Source organism: Mustela nivalis, assembly GCF_964662115.1.
Source record: "Mustela nivalis genome assembly, chromosome: 10".
NCBI classification, from domain to species: Eukaryota; Metazoa; Chordata; class Mammalia; order Carnivora; family Mustelidae; genus Mustela; species Mustela nivalis.
This window is the reverse complement of record NC_139029.1, coordinates 16,234,514-16,255,794: the sequence shown is the minus strand read 5'-3', so window position 1 is coordinate 16,255,794 and position 21,281 is coordinate 16,234,514. Positions and strand designations below refer to the sequence as shown.

The following is a 21,281-nucleotide window of genomic DNA, read 5'->3' as shown; positions in this document are numbered from 1 at the left end:
GAGGGCCAGAATGGGGGCAGCCAGGGCGCGGGGGTGAAGGCGGAGGGGGTCACAGAGAATGAGGGAGTGGAGGAAAAGGCCACCCGGGCGTGCAAGCTCATTGTCCTCTTGGCCCTGTTTGCACCTGGCCCCAGGACTGAGGGGAGAGGGACGCACACTGCAAAGGGCATGTTAGGGAGAAGGCTGCACACCCCCCAGAAGCTCGGATGAATGCCCTATGCTGGGCAGGGAACCACCCCACAAATGTAAATGGGCCGCAGCATGGGAGAGACACAAACACTCTCACCAGGGGCCCAGACACACAACCCTCAAGAGGGATCCCAAAACCCAGGGAGGGGTGAAGGACCCACACTCAGGAAGGAACACACACTTTCTGGAGAACCCACTTACTCAGAGACATACACACATACAGTGCCAGACACCATGAGGAGCTGCTGAGCAAAATGGACTTCAGATGTGCATTTCCTTCTCCTCCCATCCTCAATTCCCCCTTAAGACAGTCCCCCGTTCTCCAGCATTTTCCTGCAGTTGGTAGCTTGGCTAACTGCACAAGCTTTGGACTCAGGCGGCTCTGCTCTGCTTCCCAACAGCTGAGTGACCTTGAGCAAGTCACCTCACCCCTCTGACTTCAACTGATATGAGGATTGAGACAGAGAAAATACATGTAAGATGCCCGGCTCCCTCTTGGCGCTCAGCGAAGGTGGTCCTTTGTAGGCCTGCCGATGCCTGGGCCTCCATGGTAATGATTCCACTCAGCAGCACCTGTAGCGGGCAGGAGGCCCTCTGGTTGGGAGTGGAGGAGCCTTTTCCTCTCTGGCAGGGACACCTGTCTCTTAGGTCAGATCCCCCTCTCTTGACCTCAGTACCTACCCTCAAAGCCTTTGAACAGCAACTGGGACGTAGGCCAACACAAGACCGTATCTGGGAAGGGTGAACATTGCATTTCAAGACCTTTGTGGGAAGTACCTTTTTTTCTTTCTTCGGACTCCATCTTTCTACAGCCTTTTCTGACCCCCCCTTTCGTGGGAGCCCAAATCCAGCTGCGGGTGTCTGCAGCAAAGACACTAGGCCCGAGAGTCACAGAATCCGAGAGTCAGCCAGTATAACCTGCATTTGGGTTTTAAATCCCTCCACCCCCAAGGGATCTCCTAAAAGTGATGACCGAGGTGGAATGTCATTCAGTATATCTTCACTAAGTGCCTGCCCACTCTGTGTCAGGCACTGGGAGGGATACTGAAACCAAAGAAAGACCACCTGGTCACAAGGCAGGTGACCTCTATGGCCCATCGGGTAGCTGGGAGTGTTTAATGAAAGCCCGAGTGAAAGTGCTTTGGAAAGACTAAAACCTCTGCAATATATGTGTTTCCTTTTATTGTTTTTATTTTTATTTTTTTAAAGATTTTATTTATTTACTTGACAGAGAGCAAAAGCAGGGGGAATGGTAGGCAGAGGGGAAAGGAGAAGCAGGTTCCTGGCTGAACAGGGAGTGGGGCTTGATCCCAGGACCCCAGGATCATGACCTGAGCTAAAGACAGACACTTAACTGACTGAGCCATCCAGGCTCAACCCTTCCCTTGGTTTTGTTTTTTTTTTTTTTTAAGTCACAGTTAAACTCTCACATAACCCACTGATGCTCTCCAAATTCTAGAAGTTCCAAACTGTCCCTGCTTGACAGAGTGTTGCTGGTCATACTCACTAGCCTGTAAGTGTTAGCAGGAGAGAACCAGTCCTTTGTGTCTGTACACTGTGTGCAGTTTCACACATGAGCACGAACACACTATGTGTGTGTTCATCCTCGTGCGTGTCAGGATTTGAGCCACAGACCCGGATTCAAATCCTGATTGGTGGGGTTTTATACCAACAAGCTGTGTGACAAATCTCTTTGAACTTCAGGATATTTGCCATAATAATACCTACCCCCAAAGCCTCTAGAGCAGATTATATAAGATATTTTATAAGGCACCCAACAAAGGATAGGTTCTCAGAAAATAAACTCCCTACTCGCTTCCCTGTGGGTGTCCACTCCTTCACCCCAGATGTCCAACCAGCTCCTGGACATCCATGGTCACTGCCTACCTGTTGAAGCAAGGGGTTGGTTAACTTCAGGGTGGTATGACTGGACCAAAAAGGTGGAACTGGGGTTGGAAGAATGAGAGAGGGAGGAAACTTAATTTAAAATGGATTCTTAAAAACAGGAGATGTCATTCTGCACTTTAAGAATAAACATCCCTTAAAACATGGACAAGAAAAGGCTTTTGGGGAAATAAAAAAAAGCTTCACATTTCCAAGAAATTTCCAATGCTCCCTGAGTCTCTTTGCTTAGAAAAGAAAGGTTTTTCCCTTAATGTTCCCAGCATCTTAGTGTCTGTCTTCCTATCAAATGCATCCCCTACCTACCCCCGACTTTGGTTTTCTCTATCCAGTACAGTAAAATTCTGTCGGGTCTAATCTACCTTCACAAGAAGTTCCTTGAAGGGACAGAATGAAAGGCATAGGCAAAGAAGGATACAAGTTTTGGGACAGGCAGACATGGGTGCAAATCTTGGATCTACCACTCACTGGCTATGTGAACTTGGGCAAGCATAATTACCTCTCTGAGCCTCAGTTTCCTTTTCATAAAATCCATCAGTGAGATAATGTATGAGAAGGTGATTGGTTAAGATTCAATGAAGGATGATGATGGTGATGATAGCACCAAGTACTTCTTAACTATAGAATAGCCTATCTTGGAGGTCTCTGAAATCCCCACCCCTATAAGGACTCAAGTCTTAGAACCCCAAGCTTCCTACAGTCCCTTCTCCATATTACCCACATTCCTGAGAATAGTCTCAGCATAAACCATTAAACGCAACTGGTACCATCTAGTCCACCCACCAGGGGTCCATCACATCATAGCACAGAAAAATAACTAATCGGTTCCCACAGTATTTTCCATCCCTCCTCCCCTTTGATCCTTTCAGCTGTGAGATAAGTGGATATTATTTTCCTCCCCATTCTACAGAGGAGACAACTGAGGCAGAGTGAGGGGAAGTACTTCATACAGGAATTTGAGGCTGGTCTTAATTCTGAATTCCCTGTGCTTTCCTTGTGTCACATGAGTTTCAAGCAGCACTTTGAGGTCTAGGCTCACTGTGGGGAGAGGGGGGGTAGGAGGCGGGGGGGGGGGGGGACATGTTCTATGTGCCCAGCTGGAAAATCCTCAGCACACAGTTAAGGCACTTTGGGAGCAAACAGGTACCTATTAGGAAATACAGCACCTGGGGATGTTCTGAGACCACAGCAGACCACCCTAATGCTAATGAGAGTTAGTGGACAGAGTGGACAGGGAGCCAAAGGAGGAGGAGGCCCCAAGTCCACAGCTGACATCCCAGTAACCTTGGGCAAGTGTTTGAGGTTCCCTTGATTCCAACTTCACAACATAATGGGGGGGGGGTGGATAGGTAGACAAGTAGATAGAAACTCAGTTTAGGCAAAAAGACATCTGCAGTTCTCATCATCATTACTCTGGCTTTGAAAGCGACAGCTCAGAGACCCCCCACCACTTTTTAAAATTTTAAAGACAAAACAGTATAACTTAATAGTTCTGCCAACTCTTCAAAAAATCAGAGTACACAACACTGACTTTTTTTTTTTTCTTTTCTTCTTCTTCTTCTTTTTTTTTTTTTTTTTCTTTCCATTTTGGCAAAGGAAGATTCAGTTCCTGGAAATGCTTACAAAATGATTCCTGACACTGGGAGGAGATAGTTTTAAAAGGAAGAAGGAGATGACAAAGAAAAAAAACTATATACATATATAGATGAGGGAAGAAGGTGGAGAGAACGAATAAACAAAAGGAAGAAAAGAAAGAACTAAAAGAGGGAGGGAAAAAAGAATTTAAAGGGCCCCAATTCAGGGAACGTTATCAAGTTCCCAGCATCTGCAATTCACAAGCCGCTCGCCTGCCGGGGAGGCGCAGGCCCCGCCCCTTTCTCGGGTGTCGGGCGCTCATTGGTGGGGGCGGCAGTCGCCGACCGGTGACTGCCCGAGGAAAGGTTGCCTGGGACACGCATCCCTGTGTGAACGCATGACGTCCCACCCTGGCGCCAGGCTGTCTGGGGCTGAGTCTTAGATCAACACAGCTGTGGGACCGGGACCCACAGCTGGGCAAAGGAGCGGATTCCTCAACAAAAAATAGGATTGTGAGAAAAGTTCTGAAACAAAAACAGCGCAGACAAAAGCCTTAATGACATCCTTTCATAAAAATAAAAAATGCAAGAGGGGGGAAAAAGCTGGTAAAAGGAGCAGAACTGGGAACAGAAAGTTCAGAGGCATTTGGAATAAGAGGCTGAGGCCCCGCCACCACTAAACTAGTCGCAGAAGGCCTGAGCTAGCCCTCCAGTCCGCTGTTGGAAAAAGAAGTCTCTCGGGTTCAATCTTTATTCAGTGTTCCCAACCGTACCCTGCTTCTTTCAGAATTAGAATCTTAGATTGGAGAAGACCCCCAGAGGTCCTTTGCTCCCACCTCCCCCACCATTTTGCAGAAAATTCAGCCCAGGAAGCAAGAACACACGTCCAAGGCCACATTGCAAGTTACTGGCGTGGCAAGAGAGAATTCTGCTTGCTAATCCCACTGCACTTTCTACTGCCTGTGTCACACAGCCCAGAGGCATTTCAGCCTGAAATCATCTTGGGAAATAATAAATGTGAAGGTGCTTTGCAAACAGGTACACAAGCCTGAGGCATCAGTGGTAGTAACGGAGGAGGGAGAAGGAGAGAAGAGAACCTGTATGGACCTGTGGACCCAGCACCTACCACACACCTGGCCCTATGCTGTGTCCCCAGGCACTGAGGAGACTAACTGATCTGGTGGAGAGAGCATGTCAAGTGCCTTGCGGAGCAGAGGCATGAGATAATTATTTGTTGAATAAATGAGGTAGGTCTAATTAGCTTCATTTTATAAACTGGGGAATTGAGGCACAGAGAGTTGACTTAGTTCAACATCATTAGTAAAAGAGAAGAACAGGGATGTGAACATAAATCGCCCGGCCCCAAAGGCCATGATTTTTCAGAACCACCACTCAGCAACCCCTAGGGCCCACAACAACCCCACCCCCGCCCACCCCCCCGCCCCTGCCGGCCCCAGCTAGACCATTTTGCACAAACCACGGAAGTCTGTGTGATAGAAAAGGAAAGGGTTTTCTATTTGGTCACTCAGAAGTCTTGCAGAGCCACCATTTTCCCCTTCCCATGACCAAATAGCTGGCATTCTCTTCTTTTGACGTCTATAGCATTTATAGACTGACTTGTGCACTCACAGGTTATTGGTTATCGTCTTCTTCCTTCTTATGCTAAAGAGTAGAAGAAACTTGAAAACATTAACTTTTTAGGGAAAAGTCTTTAGAAGACCCCTTTCTTGGCGCCTGGGTGGCTCAGTTGGTTGGACGACTGCCTTCGGCTCAGGTCATGATCCTGGAGTCCCAGGATCGAGTCCCACATCAGGTTCCCAGCTCCATGGGAAGTCTGCTTCTCCCTCTGACCTTCTCCTCGCTCATGTTCTCTCTCACTGTCTCTCTCTCAAATAAATAAATAAAATCTTTAAAAAAAAAAAAAAAGAAGAAGACCCCTTTCTTGCAACACAGAGCCCTGTGGTTTGATGGGAAACAATGGGACTTCAGGATTGGCTCTGCCATTAGCTGTGGCGTGACACTGGACATGTTTTATGGCCCCTCTCTGGGCCCTTTACCATCCCACTCCTGCCTGTCCAAATTTCATAAAGCCTTAGATTTCCATTATTGGAAAGGATTTAAAATAATCACTTAGCACCATCTCACCATACTATTCACAAAGCAAACCAAGGCCAGGGTACCTGGACTTGTTCGAGATCCTATGGCTGGGATGTTGATTCCCAGCCCAGTGTCCTTTCAACCATGACAATTTTGAGATTCTCCTAGTTCTGAGCTCCCATTGTCTTGTTAATCAGTGCCACATACTATAGAACTCTTAATTGTTTCCTGTGTTAATTTTGTCTCCCCAAATTGTGAGATTCTTGAGAGCAGGAGCCACTGTTTTATGTAAGGTGACTCCATAAATATTTACCAACTGATTGACTTAGGAAGCAACCATTGGGGGAATCCCACCTGGGTTTCCAAGATGAAAACCAGCATTTGAGGCTGCGAATTCCCAGAAGTTCTGGGAAGTGACAAGAAGACAAGGAAAGAATACTGAGTGCAATGTCCTGTTGCAATACAAGGCTTAGCTTCCCTGTCCTCTGATCCCTTTCCTGGGCTCTCAGAGCTGGAGCTATTTCAGCAAGGCTAAGAATAATCAAGTCCAGGTGGCCTACCCTTCCATAGCAGAAAGGGACAGACAATTGAGTGATGAAATTACCAAACTATTGTTTTCTGCAGAGAGGTGTGTGGAAAGTAGGGGGGGGAGGGCAAAGCAAGAGTCAAGAGATTGGCTGACCCAGTGGGGGCCCCTAAAAAGATTTATATAGAAATCATCCTGTCTGTCCTCCATATTTAAAACTCTATCCAAAATTCTAATCAAACTCACTTCCAAAACACAATTGGCATATCTTTGGCTGCTTATGGAGTCCATGGGGCCAGAGGGTGGGAGCTCCTTTCTTTCCCCATGCAAAAATCACAGATTCAGTCTGCCTTTTTTTTTTTTCCTTTTCTTTTCCCCTGTTGTTCAAATAAATAGTGTTCTTTGCTCAAACCCCCTTCCCCTCCTCCTTCTGCAATCTCAGCCCTAGCCCAAATCTGTTTTCTTCATTGTAACCTCAGCTTCACCGCAATTAATTTTTTTCCCCTCTGGTCACAAGATAATTCCTGACGCCAGTGAGTCTGGAGGTCAGACGAACAGCAAATTGGGGAACAAGGCGGCACTAATTCCTTACAAGTTTCCCTTGAAAAATCCTTTGCTTTAAAAAAAAAAAAAAGCTTCTTTGCTGTTCAGGGATTTATGACCTCAGAGGAGCTGTGGGTTCGAGTTAGTGTTGGGCTGTGGGTGGACTGGCAGGGGGCAGGGGAGCTCAAAGATCTGGGGCGCTGCCAGGAAAAGGCAAATTCTTAAACTTAATGGTTTTAAGTGATTTTTAAAATCCTTGCTGGCAAAGAGGCCTGCCTCTCCCCAGTATCAGCGCTTCCTCATTCTTTGAATCCGCGACTCCGCGGTATTCGGCGTCAGACCAGCCGGAGGAAGCCTGTTTGCAATTTAACCGGGTTGTAAACGCCCAGGATTGGCGGAGGCGGGGCCCGGGCGCACGTTTTGCATAAAGGGGCGTGCCTTCGAGGCGGGCTCTATAAGTGGGGCCGCTGCTAGCGTGCGCGCGTTGCCAGCTGCTGTTGGGGGTTTTTGGCTCTCTTCGTCCTTTCGGCACCTCCAGTCTCATTCCTCAATATGAAGGCTCTGAGCCCGGTGCGCGGCTGCTACGAGGCGGTGTGCTGCCTGTCTGAACGCAGCCTGGCCATCGCGCGCGGTCGCGGCAAGGGTCCCGCAGCCGAGGAGCCGCTGAGCCTGTTGGACGACATGAACCACTGCTATTCGCGCTTGCGGGAACTGGTCCCCGGAGTCCCGCGAGGCACTCAGCTTAGCCAGGTGGAAATCCTGCAGCGCGTCATCGACTATATCCTCGACCTGCAGGTGGTTCTGGCTGAGCCCGCTCCTGGACCCCCAGACGGCCCGCATCTTCCCATCCAGGTGTGTGGGGGCGTGCGCAGGAGCTGGGGCGGGGCTGAGTTCCAGAGCCGGGATGCTTCCTGGACCCCTAAAACTCCCAAATGCGGTGCATAACTTTTCCCTCTTTCCCTTTTCTCAGACAGCTGAGCTCGCTCCGGAACTTGTGATTTCCAACGACAAGAGGAGCTTCTGCCACTGACCTGGCAGTCCTGGCGCCTCCAGGTAAGCATCCCCACCTCCGGCCTGGGGGGTGGAGAGAGGGCGGTGCTTAAACGACAGATCTTGGAACTGGTTGGCCTTTTAAGGAATTACTGCCTCTTCAGTTTGGGGAAAATCAGGCGAGAGAGGGGCAAGGGACTTATCCGTGGTTACATTAAATGAATGGTAGAACCAATTCCCCGCCCTATGTGCGTTTCAACCTTGAACGCATTTTGCCCCTGTCCTCCATCAGAGGCCAAAGACTCGAGGAAAAGTAGGCGCAGGTGAATAAAAGAGCCGTTCTGTTTGTAGTTTGGAATCGTAAAAGGAGCTGTATCTTCCTCTGCCCTCTCCCAGCTAGTGTCAATTCCAGGAGGGCGGGGTGATTGCAGGCTCCGCCTGTGGTCCTTTGGCGCCAACTGGGTGGGGGCAGCGTGGGGCTCGGAGTTATCAGCTGGAGGTAGAGACCAAGTTTCCTCCCTGGCGCCGGGCAGTCTGCGGACGGCCCCCGCCTCGGCGCGCTCGGCGGAAACTGATGGCTCCCTGGTCTTCTTTCCTCCCCCGCCCAGAATGCAGGTGCTGGCGCCCGTTCCGCCTGGGACCCCGGGACCCTCTACGGCCGGAAGCCCGAGGGCATGGATGGGCCCCAACCTCGCCCTGCCACTTGACTTCCCCGAACCCCTGCCTCGAGCCTGGACCTGGCGCCCGGGAGCGAAGGACTGTGAACTTGGGTGGCCTAAAGAGCCAGAGCTAGCTCTGGGCACCAGCTGGGCGACGTCTCCCGGCCCCCACCCCATCCCTAAGTTTTAAAGTCTTTCTTTCACAGTGTGGAGGTTGGGGGGGGGGGTGGCTGCTCTCCAAAGTCTGCCAAGGCAGCAGTAGAGCTAGTCTTCTGGTCTCCTTGGAGAAAGGCTCTGTTGCCCTGATTATGAACTCTATAATAGAGTATATAGCTTTTGTACCTTTTTTGCAGGAAGGTGACTTTCTGTGACCATGCAATGTATATTAAACTTTTTATAAAAGTTAACATTTTGCATAATAAACGGTTTTTAAACATTTGAGTATATAATTTGTTTTCCTTAAGTGCAAACACTCTCATAAGGCTGAATTTAGGAGAAATCAATGTCCTTCTTGGACCTTGGGAAAAGTAAGCTTGCTTATGTAAGGGAGATGTGGGGAAATGCCAGCTAAGACTAGAGTTGGGGGGACAGTGGAGAGGGTCCATGCTGGGATCCGCATATCCAGTAAGGGTTGGGTGCAGAGAAGATCTTGGCCCTGGCCCCTCATTTTACAGATGAGGAATGATGTGAGGGGAGCTCATCCAGCAAGTTGGGAGCTCAGGATAGAAATTAGGTCTCCTGAGTCCCAGTTTCTTAGGTCCCTTGAGCTGTTTTGCTCCATTACCCTATGGCTTCGGTGCCATTAATTATTCATCAGGTCTTTCTAGCAGGGGATGGGGAAGAGTGGAGCCTCACCCAGAGCCCAGACAGGGGTGGTGGTTGATAGACCCATTTTAGAGATGAATAAGCAGATCTGGGCCGGGTTTCATTTCCCTCCTCATGCTCTCTGATCTGGCTTCCTCTTGGGCTTCCAAATTTGGAAAAAATAGGAGAGGGGCTTTTCTCATCCCTCAATCCCCCCAGCCACTCTGATCAGAATGATTTAGGTGCTGATTGGGAAACAATACCAATCCCTCTCCTCCCGCCAGGTAGTTGAAGACTGAGCCTAGACTGAGAGTTTGAAGCAGCCTCACAGCCTCCATTCCTTCTGGTATTTCCTTCCCATAACACCTCCACTGGGAGTCTACTCTGTGAGCATCTTTGACTCTATTTCAGAAATGGAGAGTCTGAGGCTCCATGGATAATGGGTCTGAGCTGGGTTCTCACAGCCCCTTGAGATGGGATTTTAACATAACTACAGTGACTACAATTGTAGTGGACAGGAGCAGAGCCTGAGACTGGCCATCCTAGGAGGCCAGGTCTGAGAGTGGGGCAGAGGGCAAGACCACCAATCGCCACCATCCCCCTTTGCTCCCCACCTGGCAGCTCCCCAGGTGGGCTCTACCAGGCTCCTGGCCTCATGAGATTCCTGTTTATGATATGATCTCATCTGTGTGTTGGCCCCTGGCATGAGTTACTTCAATATTTCATAACAAACAGGTCACGTCATCACCCTTCGTGCCTTAACCCGGGTGAGTTTTCAGGGGTGAACAGGGGCACGTGGTGGGGAGGCAACCTCTGTCTTTGCCAACTGGCTGACCAGCGGTTCCTAACCTGTTTCCTGGTCTCTGATGATCTGGTGGGAGGTTTGAGCACACCAGAAAATACACACACCCTCTTGCAGAGTCATAGCAGACCTCCAGTCCCCTGCGAGGTCCTCAGTCCCTATGTGAGGAACTGTTACCTCACCCAAGTAGACCCAGGTTGGGTCTAGGGACCCAGATTTTGTTAGAGGTGCTGTGCTTGTTTTGGTGACAGCCAGCCATACAGGGGTGCAGATCCTTGCTCTAACACATCCTAGCTATCCAACCGCAAGCGAGAGATTGCCCCCACTTTGCCCTCGGTTTCCACATCGAGGTAAGATTGCTGATCCTGAGCCATCCACCCTGAAGTACTCGGCCCTACCTTAGACCATTGATCACAGGCATTGATCTTCTGCCCTTTCTGCCACGGCATGCTGCTTCCTGCTCACTCAGAAGCTAGGGGACTGGGGATGGCTAGAAAGACCCAAATCGCTCCGCAGCAGCCGTGTGACCTTGAGCAAGCCGCTTTACCTCTCCAAGCCTCTCTTCTCCTTTGCCCAGCAGCTGGCAGTTCTTGCTCCCCGGACAGAAGATAATGGTGGGAAAGTTCTTTGAAATGCATCACACACCTACAAGGTATTATTAAGCTAATTCCAAGGAAATTGCCTGTCAGGTCTGCTGAGACTGAGCTGTTCAGGTGGCTGGGACAAAAGCTGAAACCAGCATGCCTATTCTTTAGTCATTAGAGAGTGAAAGCGATTTGACTGCGGGTAGGAAAACTCTCAGATTGAGGATAGTGTCTTCCGTCATAATCACCTATCGAGTGCCTGCCAGGTGCCAGGCTCTATGTTATCTTAATTTTTTTCTAATCCTCACCACAGCCCAGCAAAGCGGGTATCATTATTCCCATTTTACAGAAGAAGCAGATTCAGAGAGGCTGAATTACTTGGAGGTCACACACCACACAGACGTGGCACAGCAAGGAGCTTCAAAACCCACATTCTCATGTTTCCTCCAGGCCATCTCTTCTCCCTCGCCATTTCCTGCACCTGGTACTTTTTAGTCCCCAGTGGGTGCTTGCAGAATGAAAGACCCAGGGCCACCCCAGGGTCACTCTCCCTCATTTGTGAAAGAGGGTGATGGTACCTCCTTTGCAGGATTAAAGGTAACGTACATAAAGCATCTACCAAGTTCCCTGAAATACAAGCTTCACTATTAGCTGAGTGTCTTGGGTTCATTATCACATCAGATCTGAAACAGGGACATTTGGAAGAGAGTTTTGTTTTGTAAATAAAACAAACGAGCAAGACAGCCAGGCTCAGAACGGGCAAAGTAACTTGCCCGTGGCCACACAGCTCTAAGTAACAAAGCAGGGATTCAAAGTCATGCCCGTGACACCGGAGATGGTGTCTTGAGGACGCCAGTTATAGCTCTACCCAGCTGTGGATGCGCCCGGCAACCTTCAATTATGTGTCCTCCCGGCCTCATCACCTCGCATGGCCACCACTCTTCTCGGATCCCCAGGCTACACTCTAAGACCCCCTATCGCTCTCTCCCGCAGAATTGCTTCTTGGGGTTCCCTCTGCCCGCTCCCCTCCCTCGCAACTCAAGAGCCGCTGCCCACCCGCCGCGGCTTAGGGCCCGGGCGGGGGCGGAGCCTCGGCCCACGTGGCCCGAGCCCGGCAGGGCGGAGGCGAGACGGCCCCGCCCCCGCCCCGCCCCGCCCCCGGCCCGGCGACCCGCTCTCCCCCCGCGGGCCCTGGGGGCCGCTCGCAGGTGTTCGCTGGCGCCCGGATGTCTGAGCTCTGGCTCCGCTCTGGCTCCGGCTCCCTCCGCAGCCTGCGGGCGGGGCTCCCAGCCCATCCGGAGCCTCGCGGCGCCCCCGCCACTCTGCCAGCAGCGCGGCCTCCCAGTTCCCAGCCTCCCAGCCTGGGGGGGCCCCCCACCCAGTGGAGTCGCTGACCGGACTGCTCTCCCGCTGCCCCCAGCTGCGCTCGGCCCGATGCTGCCTCAGCGTGCCCCCACCCCGCTTCCTGCCTAGGCAGCTTTGCCCTGGCCGGGTGGCCGCCCTGGATCGCACCCCCGTTCCTTCCTTCCTTCATTCTTTCAGGCAACTCGCATTCTTCGAGCGCCTGCGACGTGCCCCGCACAAGGCCAATCCGACCTTCCAAGTGTGGCCGCAGGCCCGCTGGGGTCCTCCGGGAAGCCTCTGCCCTCTGCTCCAGTCTCCCCCCCTCCCACCCCTGCCCGCCCCACTGTCCTCTCTCATGTCCTATTTCACTCACAATTTAGCATTTAATTCTTCCCTGGTTATACCTCCTCTTAAGGGTAAGTCAGTGGCAAGGTCAAGGGGTCCCCTCCTGACCAAAATCAGGAATCACTCTGAAAGTAGAGTGAGGAGTCAGAGTGTGGCCAGAATTGGGGTTCAGCCAGACTGTGACAGGGTTTGGGACTAAGTGTGGATGGGAGCTGGCAGCTGGCAGTCTGTGGCCTGGGGTAACAGACATAGTGTGAGGGTCAGTCTGACTAGTAGCATCAGTGGTCAGGGTTAGTGAGTCAGTCTTTGGGTAGGATCGGGACAGTCCGGATCAGGGCAGTAGGTTATTTAGGACAAGGATTTGGGGGTTGTCTTTGACGACCCAGATTAAGGAAGTGGGTGCTGTGGCCCTCTGAACTCAGATTCATGTTACTCCGTGGCTGGGGGCTGGCTGACCATGGCCTCCCCTCTTCCCCACCCAAGCTATAAACTGACTTTCCATCTGGGGACACTGCCTCTCCTCCTCACCACCACCACCCTTCTCCAACTTTGTGCCAGACATAGGAGGTCAAACTCTCCGTGGGCCACACTGCCATCAAAGGGAGCCCAGGTGGGCAGTAACACTGACCATGGTAGGGGAGGCCTTGGGCTTCCTGTGACCCCCACCCTGGAGCCACCCGCATCCGACAGATAAGCTGATGTACTTCTCTGTACGTTTTGCTATTTGTTCATAAATCTAAAGTTTGTCAGGGACAGAAGGGCCCAGAAAGGGGAAGGAACCTGCTCAGGCCTATACAGAAAGTTCATAGTCAAGACAGGACTCGAACCCAAGCCTCTATCTTCCTTTCTAGGGCCCTTTTTGTGATACCTGTTTACCCTGAGCAGGGATTGTTATGCCCACTTTAGAGATGGGGTAAATGAGACCCCGAGAGGCTTATGGCCTCACACAGCTCCTATAGAGGGACTGCCAGGGGCTGGTAGCACATCCCTCTGCCCCCACCCCCGCCCTGCCCTCCCCCCACCATGTGCCCTGAGGATCTGGAAATGTGAAGTCAGGGATGGTGATTCCCGAGAGCATTGCCTCCTTGTCAGTGCCACCCAGCCTCGTCCCTCCTGCCCTCATTAAGAGCAAATGAAACAAGGGTGGGCCAAGCCCGAGTTGGAAGCTGGGGAGGGGGGAGAACACTTTTTAAGAACTGCTGGGGAAAAGCTTAGCTGGGTTCTTATGGAAACATATGGAACTCATTACCCTAAGTCGAGGTGGTCGCTGGCCAGCTGGCAGTTGGTTGGTTTGGGGCTAAACGTGTGCGTTGTAGGGCAATAAGGGTACCCAAGGCATGGCAGTCTCCTCAGAAAACCCCGCCTGCTCACTGAACCAGGTTCTTTCTGACCTTGGTTTTGTTCCCAGCTTATGCCATTTTCTAGCATTAAAAAAAGGGTGTGTGTGTGTGTGCCTGGGTGGGTCAGTCGGTTAGGTGTGTGACTTTGGCTCAGGTATGATCCCAGGGTTCCGGGATCAAGCCCCACATCAGGCTTCCTGCTCAGAGGGGAGCCTGATTCTCTCTGTCTCTGTCCCTCCTCCCACTTATGTGCACTCCCTCCCTCTCTCTCTCTCTCAAATAAAATCTTCAAAATAAATAAATAAATAAAAGGTTGAAAAATAAAGGTTTCAAGATGCACCAGGGTACTAGGTCATGCAAGGAGGAGATGAGGACTCAGAGACCATCAAGACAGATGCCCCCCGCCCCCCCCCCCCCCCCGCTCATACTCATCCCTCCCCCACTGGGGCCCCTGACAGGTCTTGCAGCGGGTCCAGATGTATGAAGGGTTGATCCCAGCTTCCACTGCAGGTTCATCGGGGTGGGTCCCAAGGAGCCTACATGTTGGTCCCACATCTTATCAAAGGCAGCAGCAAGAAGGTGTTCAGAAGAGCCTACTCACCAGTGCACAGCATTTTAGTCTACATGGTAACAGGAGGCTTGGAAATTGCTTCCATTTCACTCCTACGAGGCTCCCAGGTATTAGGGAACCTGCCAAAGGTCACCCTGAAGTACGCAGCAGAGTCCAGGTCTCTGATTCAACTTCCCCATCCGGTGCTGTGGATGTCTGTGGCTCTTTCAAAACTCTGTGCAAACAAATGGGTCATAGAGAATCAGCCTCAGGCAGCGACCCCAGCCCCCTGCACTTTGTCTCTGTGAGTCTGGGAATCAGACGGACCCGGGCTGAAATCCGAATTTTGTGTGTCTCAGCTGGGCCGTTACAGGTAAGTTATTCATCCTTTCAGAGTCTGCAATGGTTGCTTTGATGACTAACTTTGCTGACCTCTACGAAGCGCCTGGCACTGGGTAACCCCAAGCAAGAGCTTGCTGGAAATGGTTGTCACATTCCTAACATAAATCCTTTCTCATCCTTCCAAGGTGGCGGTGTCGTTGGTGTAATCCAGTCACGGCACCTCAGCACGGCCGGCCCAGCAAGTGCACCCTTCAGAGCCGTTTCACACACGGTGCCCCTCAGGAGCATCTGCTCAGCAGGACAGCCAGGTGCCTTGAGGAGGAGAGCAGGGACCAAAAAGAAGGACTCCAGCCCGGTGCCTTCACTCGCCCGCTGTGTCACGTTGGACAAGCTCCGTCACCTCTCTGAGCCTCCGTTTCCTCCCTGTAATACTGCCAGGATCCCGCGCCCTGTCCGCAGAGCTGTGGGGAGGATTTGGTGAGGAACTGAGCGTGAAGCACTTGGAAACCCACCTGCGTGAGGCAGATCCTCAGTAAGTCACAGCTAGCTTCACTATTCCCTTTTTACAGATGGAGAAACTGAGTCCCAGAGCAAGGAAGTGACTCATCCAATGTCATGTGGAAAGGATTCCTCACAGAGCTAGAGCTTAAAAGCCAGATCTTTACAGTTCCAGTTAGTGCCCAGCTCTTCCTCTCTCATGATCGGGATTTGTAACTATCTCATGACAAGTGTGTTTTCAGTGGGTGGAAAGTCTCAACTTTGAACTCTGTGAGCCTGGCCAGTTTCAGCCTGATCCAGAAGCAGCTCACTCATAAAAGGACCCCTCTCTAGAAGAGAACAGGAGTCTCTTCTAGATGGGTGTAGGAAGAACAAGACCCAGAGGCCAGAGGACCTGGAGGACAGAGCTGACATAATCACTGGTGTGGCCAGCAGCTTTGTGGTCAAAGAGACCCCCATGCAAATCCCATCTCTGCCACTACTTAGCTGTGTGATCAGCCAACAGACACTAACTCTCTGAGCCTAGCTCCCAACAGTACCTCTTTCAAAGGGATGTAGTAGGAATTCAACAAGACAACAGAGTTAGAGTAGCTGGCCCAGGTAAGCTGTTGGCAGTTGGCAGCCCTCATTATTTTATCAAGGCAATCAAGCAGAAGCCACCTGCTTCTTCATCATCCTCAGCTGCCCATCTGTTTGTAAATGTTTAATTGCACTAACCATGGGTAATACAGATGTTCTAATATCTGGCTATTGAAATGCTTATGTTTGCCCACACTCCTCCGCTTCCCGGCTGTATGAACTTGAACAAGTTAACTTTTTTCATCCTCAGTCTCTGCATCTTTCTGCACCTATACGGGGGGTAGGGGAGGTAGTAACAGTCCCTGCAACAGACAGCTTTGAGCATTAAACTAGTTCACGTGTACAGAGCTCTCAGACTAGTACTTGGTACATAAAAAGACTCCCCTTATACTCGTTGTCTTTCGTCACCTTGAAATACCACATGACATTTACATTCTTAGCCATTTTATTGCCATCTGCACTTTCATGTAAAATTCACCATGTCTCATGGGGCCCCTGATGGCTCAGTCGGTTAAGTGGCTGCCTTAGGCTCAGGTAATGATCCCAGGGTCCTGGGATTGAGCCCCGCATCATATTGGGTTCCCTGCTCAGCGGGGTGCGTGCTTCTCCCTCTCCCTCTGCCTGCCGCTCTGCCTGCTTGTGCTCTATCTCTCTGTCAAATAAATAAATGAAATCTTCTTTCTTTCTTTTTTTAAGATTTTTATTTATTTATTTGACAGAGAGAGATCACAAGTAGAGAGGCAGGCGGGGAGAGAGAGAGAGGGAAGCAGGCTCCCTGCTGAGCAAAGAGCCTGATGCGGGACTCGATTCCAGGATCCTGAGATCATGACCTGGGCCAAAGGCAGCGGCTTAACCCACTGAGCCACCCAGGCGGCCCAATAAATGAAATCTTCTTAAAAAATTCATCATGTCTCAATTTTGGAAGTAAAATTGACATTTTGGGAAGAGGTACAGATTTGGATCACGTGGCTTTATGAGACCCGGCACCCAGCCAACTTTACACAGTCACACGTGTACACTCACTCATGTGAACACAGACACACACACTTGGAGAAAGCCAGGCTATGCTGTTCTGCTCCCCAAATGGGCTACAACGAACCCTCTTACCTTGGAGAACGGCCCGCAGCCTCCCTCCCACTCATCATGCTCTGCGGAGTGAGACAAGAGAGAGGGATCACCTCTCAGCGGGAGCTTTTCCTTGGCAAAACTGACTTGGGAACAGGTCCAAGCTCCAGCTCTTCACCTACGTCTTAGAGCCTGGGGCCCCCTCCTGGCTCTATCCAAGTTGCTGTGCAACTCTGGGCACAGAGCTTCACCTCTCTGAGGCTTGGCTTCTCCTTCGGGAAAGAGGGCTGACCACGTCTACCTTTCCCGGTTGTTGTGGGATTAAAGAGATGCCTAGAAAGCGCCTGGCACACCGCGGTAGCTCCGTAAATGAGTGTTGTTAAGAGCTTGGCTGTTTTTTTAATCCAGTAAAGGCTATCTTTTACATATATATTTTTTTTAATAAAATGGGGTCATGTTTTGTCAGCCTCACATAATATTTTTTATTGCTTTTAAACACATCTGTTAATCCAACGAAGGTGTGTTCCTGCGAACATTATTTCCTATTTTATTCATATTTTACAATGTCTGGGCAAATCATTGAAACCCACTTGAGGCTCAGTTTCCTTATCTCTAAAATGGGGAAAAATGCCTTCCTCACGAGGTTGTCACGAGAATTCAGTGAAATGGCATATGTGAAGGTGGTTTGCAAAATCAAGCGAGTGGAAGAGATGACTTTTTGCTTTTGTCCTTCCTCTACAAGGGTGAATTCCTCAGAGGTGAGAGTGAGTTTTGTTTATCTTCACTTCCCTAGCTTTGAATGTGTAGTAATGTGTTTAATAACAGTAGAGCTGGGGGCGCCTGGATGGCTCAGTGGGTTAAGCCACTGTCTTCAACTTGCGTCATGATCCCAGCATCTTGGGATCGAGTCCCACATCGGGCTCCTTACTCGGCAACAACCCTGCTTCTCCCTCTGCCTCTGCTTGCTATTCTGTCTGCCTGTGCTCGCTCACTCTCTTTCTCTGACAGATAAATAAATAATCTTAAAAAAAAAAAAATAGGGACGCCTGGGTGGCTCAGTTGGTTAAGCGGCTGCCTTCGGCTCAGGTCATGATCCCAGCGTCCTGGGATCAAGTCCCACATCGGGCTCCTTGCTCCGCAGGGAGCCTGCTTCTCCCTCTGACTCTTCCTTCCACTCTGTCTGCCTGTGCTCGCTCTCATTCACTCTCTCTCTGACAAATAAATAAATAAAATCTTTTAAAAAAAAAAATAACAGCAGTGACGGCGACAAGAACTTTCCTTTCTTGAACGCCTACTGTGTGCAGGGCTCTGGACTACGTTTTACGTGCCATGTAAGGGAAGGAAGAATAGACACTCAGAAATTTTTGCTTCCTTCTGCTGATATTTACTTATTTATTAAGAGAGGGGAAAGGGAAGAAGCAGAGAGAGAGAGAGAAAGAGACTCTTGTAGGCTCCATGCCCAATGCCTAGCCCAACATGGGGCTCAATATCATGACCCTGAGATCACGACCTGAGCCACAATCAGGAGTTGGATACATAATAGACTGAGCCACCAGGCGCTGATTACTTCAAGGTGAAGGAAATGTTTTTCTTTCCCATGGGCAAGTTCTGTCTTCCATACTGCAGATAAATGAATCTCAGTCTTGGGTCTCGTACATCATTTGGCCAATCCAGTTGAATAATAAGAATAGTAATCGCTAGTTCCCTTACCCATAAAACGGGCTTATAAGCAACTTGCCTTATATGAAGGTGTCCCACAAATGACAACTTTCCCTCCCCTCTTCTTCTTCCCTACCTGTGTGTACCTTCCCTTGGAGAAGATGGTGATGGGACCAGATAAGTAAACTTGGCAGCAGGGAGCTGAGTTCCTTCTCTCCTCTGGGCTTTTGTTTCTTTTTGGCACAGGGTGGCAGATCTTTTGGGAATAATTTTCTGATTCAGAGACCCTCCAAATCTTGCCTCCTTTAGAAAATCTCGCTTAGGAGCACCTGGGTGGCTCAATCAGTTAAGCGTCGGCCTTCAGCTCAGGTCATGATATCCTGGTCCTGGGATCGAGCCCTGCATTGAGCTCCCTGCTCAGCTGGGAGCCTGCTTCTCCCTCTCCCACTCCCTGCCACCACCACACCCCCGCTTGTGCTCTCTTTCTCTCTCTGTCAAATAAATAAATAAAATCTTTAAAAAAGGGGCGCCTGGGTGGCTCAGTGTGTTAAGCCTCTGCCTTCAGCTGAAATCATGGTCTCAGGGTCCTGGGATGGAGCCCTGCATTAGGCTCTCTGCTCAGCGGGGAGCCTGCTTCCCCCTCTCTCTCTGCCTGCCTCTCTGCCTGCTTGTGACCTCTGTCTGTCAAATAAATAAATAATCTTAAGAAAAAAAAATCTCCTTTATCTTGCCATAGCGCCCATCATTCAACTCCCCCCAAATACCACATGCCCCCTGCAAGCATGTGTTGCAGGTTCCAAGTAGATTTAAGCCCTAGAAGGCAGAATTGTGTGTTAGGAGGTTGATTTCTATTTCCTTAAGCATTTTATTCATCATCTCACTTCATCCTTTAAAGCCTTCCAAAGTCGCCAGGTCACAGATGAGGCAGCTAAATCCAAGACAGAAGAAGGGCCTTGGTGAAGACCACAGAGCCAGTCCTATGACCAAAGACGTTCCAGGAGTCGGTGTGAGCTCAGGTACTGGGTACCTTTTTTTCTTTTTCTTTAAAGATTTCGTTTATTTATTTTTATTTTTAAAAATAAACTCTACACCCAACATAGGGTTTAAACTCACAACCCTGAGATCAAGAGTCACACTCTGGGCTCCAAGGTGGCTCAGTTGGTTAGGCCTCCGACTCTTGGTTTCAGCTAAGGTTACAGTCTTAGAGTTGGGAGATGGAGCCCTGTAACTGTCGGGCTCCGGGCTCAGCATGGAGTCTGCTTGGGAATCTCTCTCCCTCTCCCTTTGCCCCTTCCCTCTCTCTCTCTCTCAAATAAGTAAATAAATCTTTTTTTAAAAAGATTTTATTTATTTATTTGACAGACAGAGATCACAAGTAGGCAGAGAAGCAGGCAGAGAGAGAGGGGGAAGCAGGCTCCCTGCTGAGCAGAGAGCCTAATGCAGGGCTCCATCCCAGGACCCTGAGACCATGACCTGAGCTGAAGGTAGAGGCTTTAACCCACTGAGCTGAGCCACCCAGGAGCCCCATAAGTAAATAAATCTTAAAAAAAAAAGAAAAAAAAAGTCACATGCTGTATGAACTTAGCCAAGCAGGTGTCCTGAGTACCTGGTTGATACTAGGTTCTGTGATTGGTGCTTTCTCCCAGTCATTTTATTAAGCAGGTATTGGGGCGCCTGTGTGGTTCAGTCGTGAGGCATCTGCCTTCCCATCAGGTCATGATCCTAGGTCTTGGGATCTAGCTCCGCACTGGCCTCCCTGCTCAGTGGGGAGCCTGCTTCTCCTCCCACTCCCCCTGCTTGTGTTCCCTCTCTCGCTGTCTCTCCCTCTCTGTCAAATAAATAAATACAATCTTAAAAAAAAAAAAAAAGCAGGTATTGTCCCCCACTTTCCAGATGAGTAAACTGGGACTTGGACAGGTAAAATAAGACACCCAAGTCAGTAAGGGACAGAATCATGCTTTGATAAGGGCTGACTCCCAGATGTGGGGTTTTTATTGACTACTTCAAGAAGGCCCTGCAGTTTTGCTGTTTGGGGGCTTCTTCAAGTCTCTGCAGTGGTCATGTTGTCCACCAAAGCAAGGATTCATTTCCAAGGCTGAGCCCTGTGCCCCGCTGTCAGCCCCAGGAAGGGAGCCAGGGGATTTCTAGAGCAGAGCAGGCTGAGCTCCTGCTGCATCAAGTGTCCCCCATCCCTAAAGCCCATTGTCTCCCCAGGAGACAATACAGATAAAGGACACAGCCTTGTTGCCTGCCGGCATCCATCTGTAACCATGGAAACCCCCAGGGAGACAATTCCAAACTCCCCCAGCCACCCTCCGCCCTGCAGCTGTGGCTCCAGGAACCCAGCCGCCAGCAGAAGGGGCACTGCTGGTAATTGCCACCTCCCCACCACTACACCACCAAATGGGACACAGCTGGGCTCTCCTCCCCAGACATCCTCCCAGCCCCTCAGTCCCAGAACTGGAATTAGCAAAGGGGTCTTGGATGCATTTCAGGTCTAAACTTTATTTCTTTTGCAAGAAGGTCAGTTCCGTGAGATTCTTGCGCAGGCTGGGGTCTGTCATTGATCCCAGGGTGGGGCATAGGGGGAAAAGGGCTCCGCAGAATCCTTAACCCTTGAAGGGTGGACCAGGCCCCTGAGAAGGGCTTTGGTCCTTGGCGCATGACTCCCCCCTGGTGGCCAGTTGCTGCAACTGTCAGTTGAGGTCCGAGAGAACCTCCAGACCTCTTATCCTTGGGTTATCTACTGGGTTCCAGATGCCCATACATATTAGATCTAATCCCATAGAGATCTTATGAGGTGGGTATTCTTATCCTACTTACACATACTGAAGCCAAGGCTTGCAGAAGAAAGTATGGACAGCAGAGTGGTCAAAGAGGATGAACCCA

General features: G+C 50.3%; 1 protein-coding gene and 1 long non-coding RNA gene across 4 annotated transcripts in view; one reads left to right on the top strand and one right to left on the bottom strand.

Moving 5' to 3' along the window:
* LOC309841553 overlaps nucleotides 1-16,806 on the bottom strand; it is a 33,461-nt gene extending 16,655 nt beyond the window's left edge. For 2 of the 3 annotated variants that reach the window (XR_014299185.1, XR_014299186.1), the window contains exon 1: nucleotides 14,301-14,533. This is a non-coding gene — a long non-coding RNA (uncharacterized lncRNA). Of the gene's footprint in view, nucleotides 1-14,300; nucleotides 14,534-16,775 lie in introns of those variants that run through there. The other variant, XR_014299184.1, reaches the window with a different exon arrangement.
* On the top strand, nucleotides 6,764-8,916 carry ID3 (inhibitor of DNA binding 3). Its single transcript, XM_082684663.1, has 3 exons — nucleotides 6,764-7,683; nucleotides 7,802-7,884; nucleotides 8,430-8,916. Exons 1-2 carry the CDS (start codon nucleotides 7,384-7,386, stop codon nucleotides 7,859-7,861), a joined length of 360 nt encoding a protein of 119 aa, XP_082540789.1. The 5' UTR covers nucleotides 6,764-7,383; the 3' UTR covers nucleotides 7,862-7,884; nucleotides 8,430-8,916.
* Nucleotides 16,807-21,281: the final 4,475 nt, after the last annotated feature.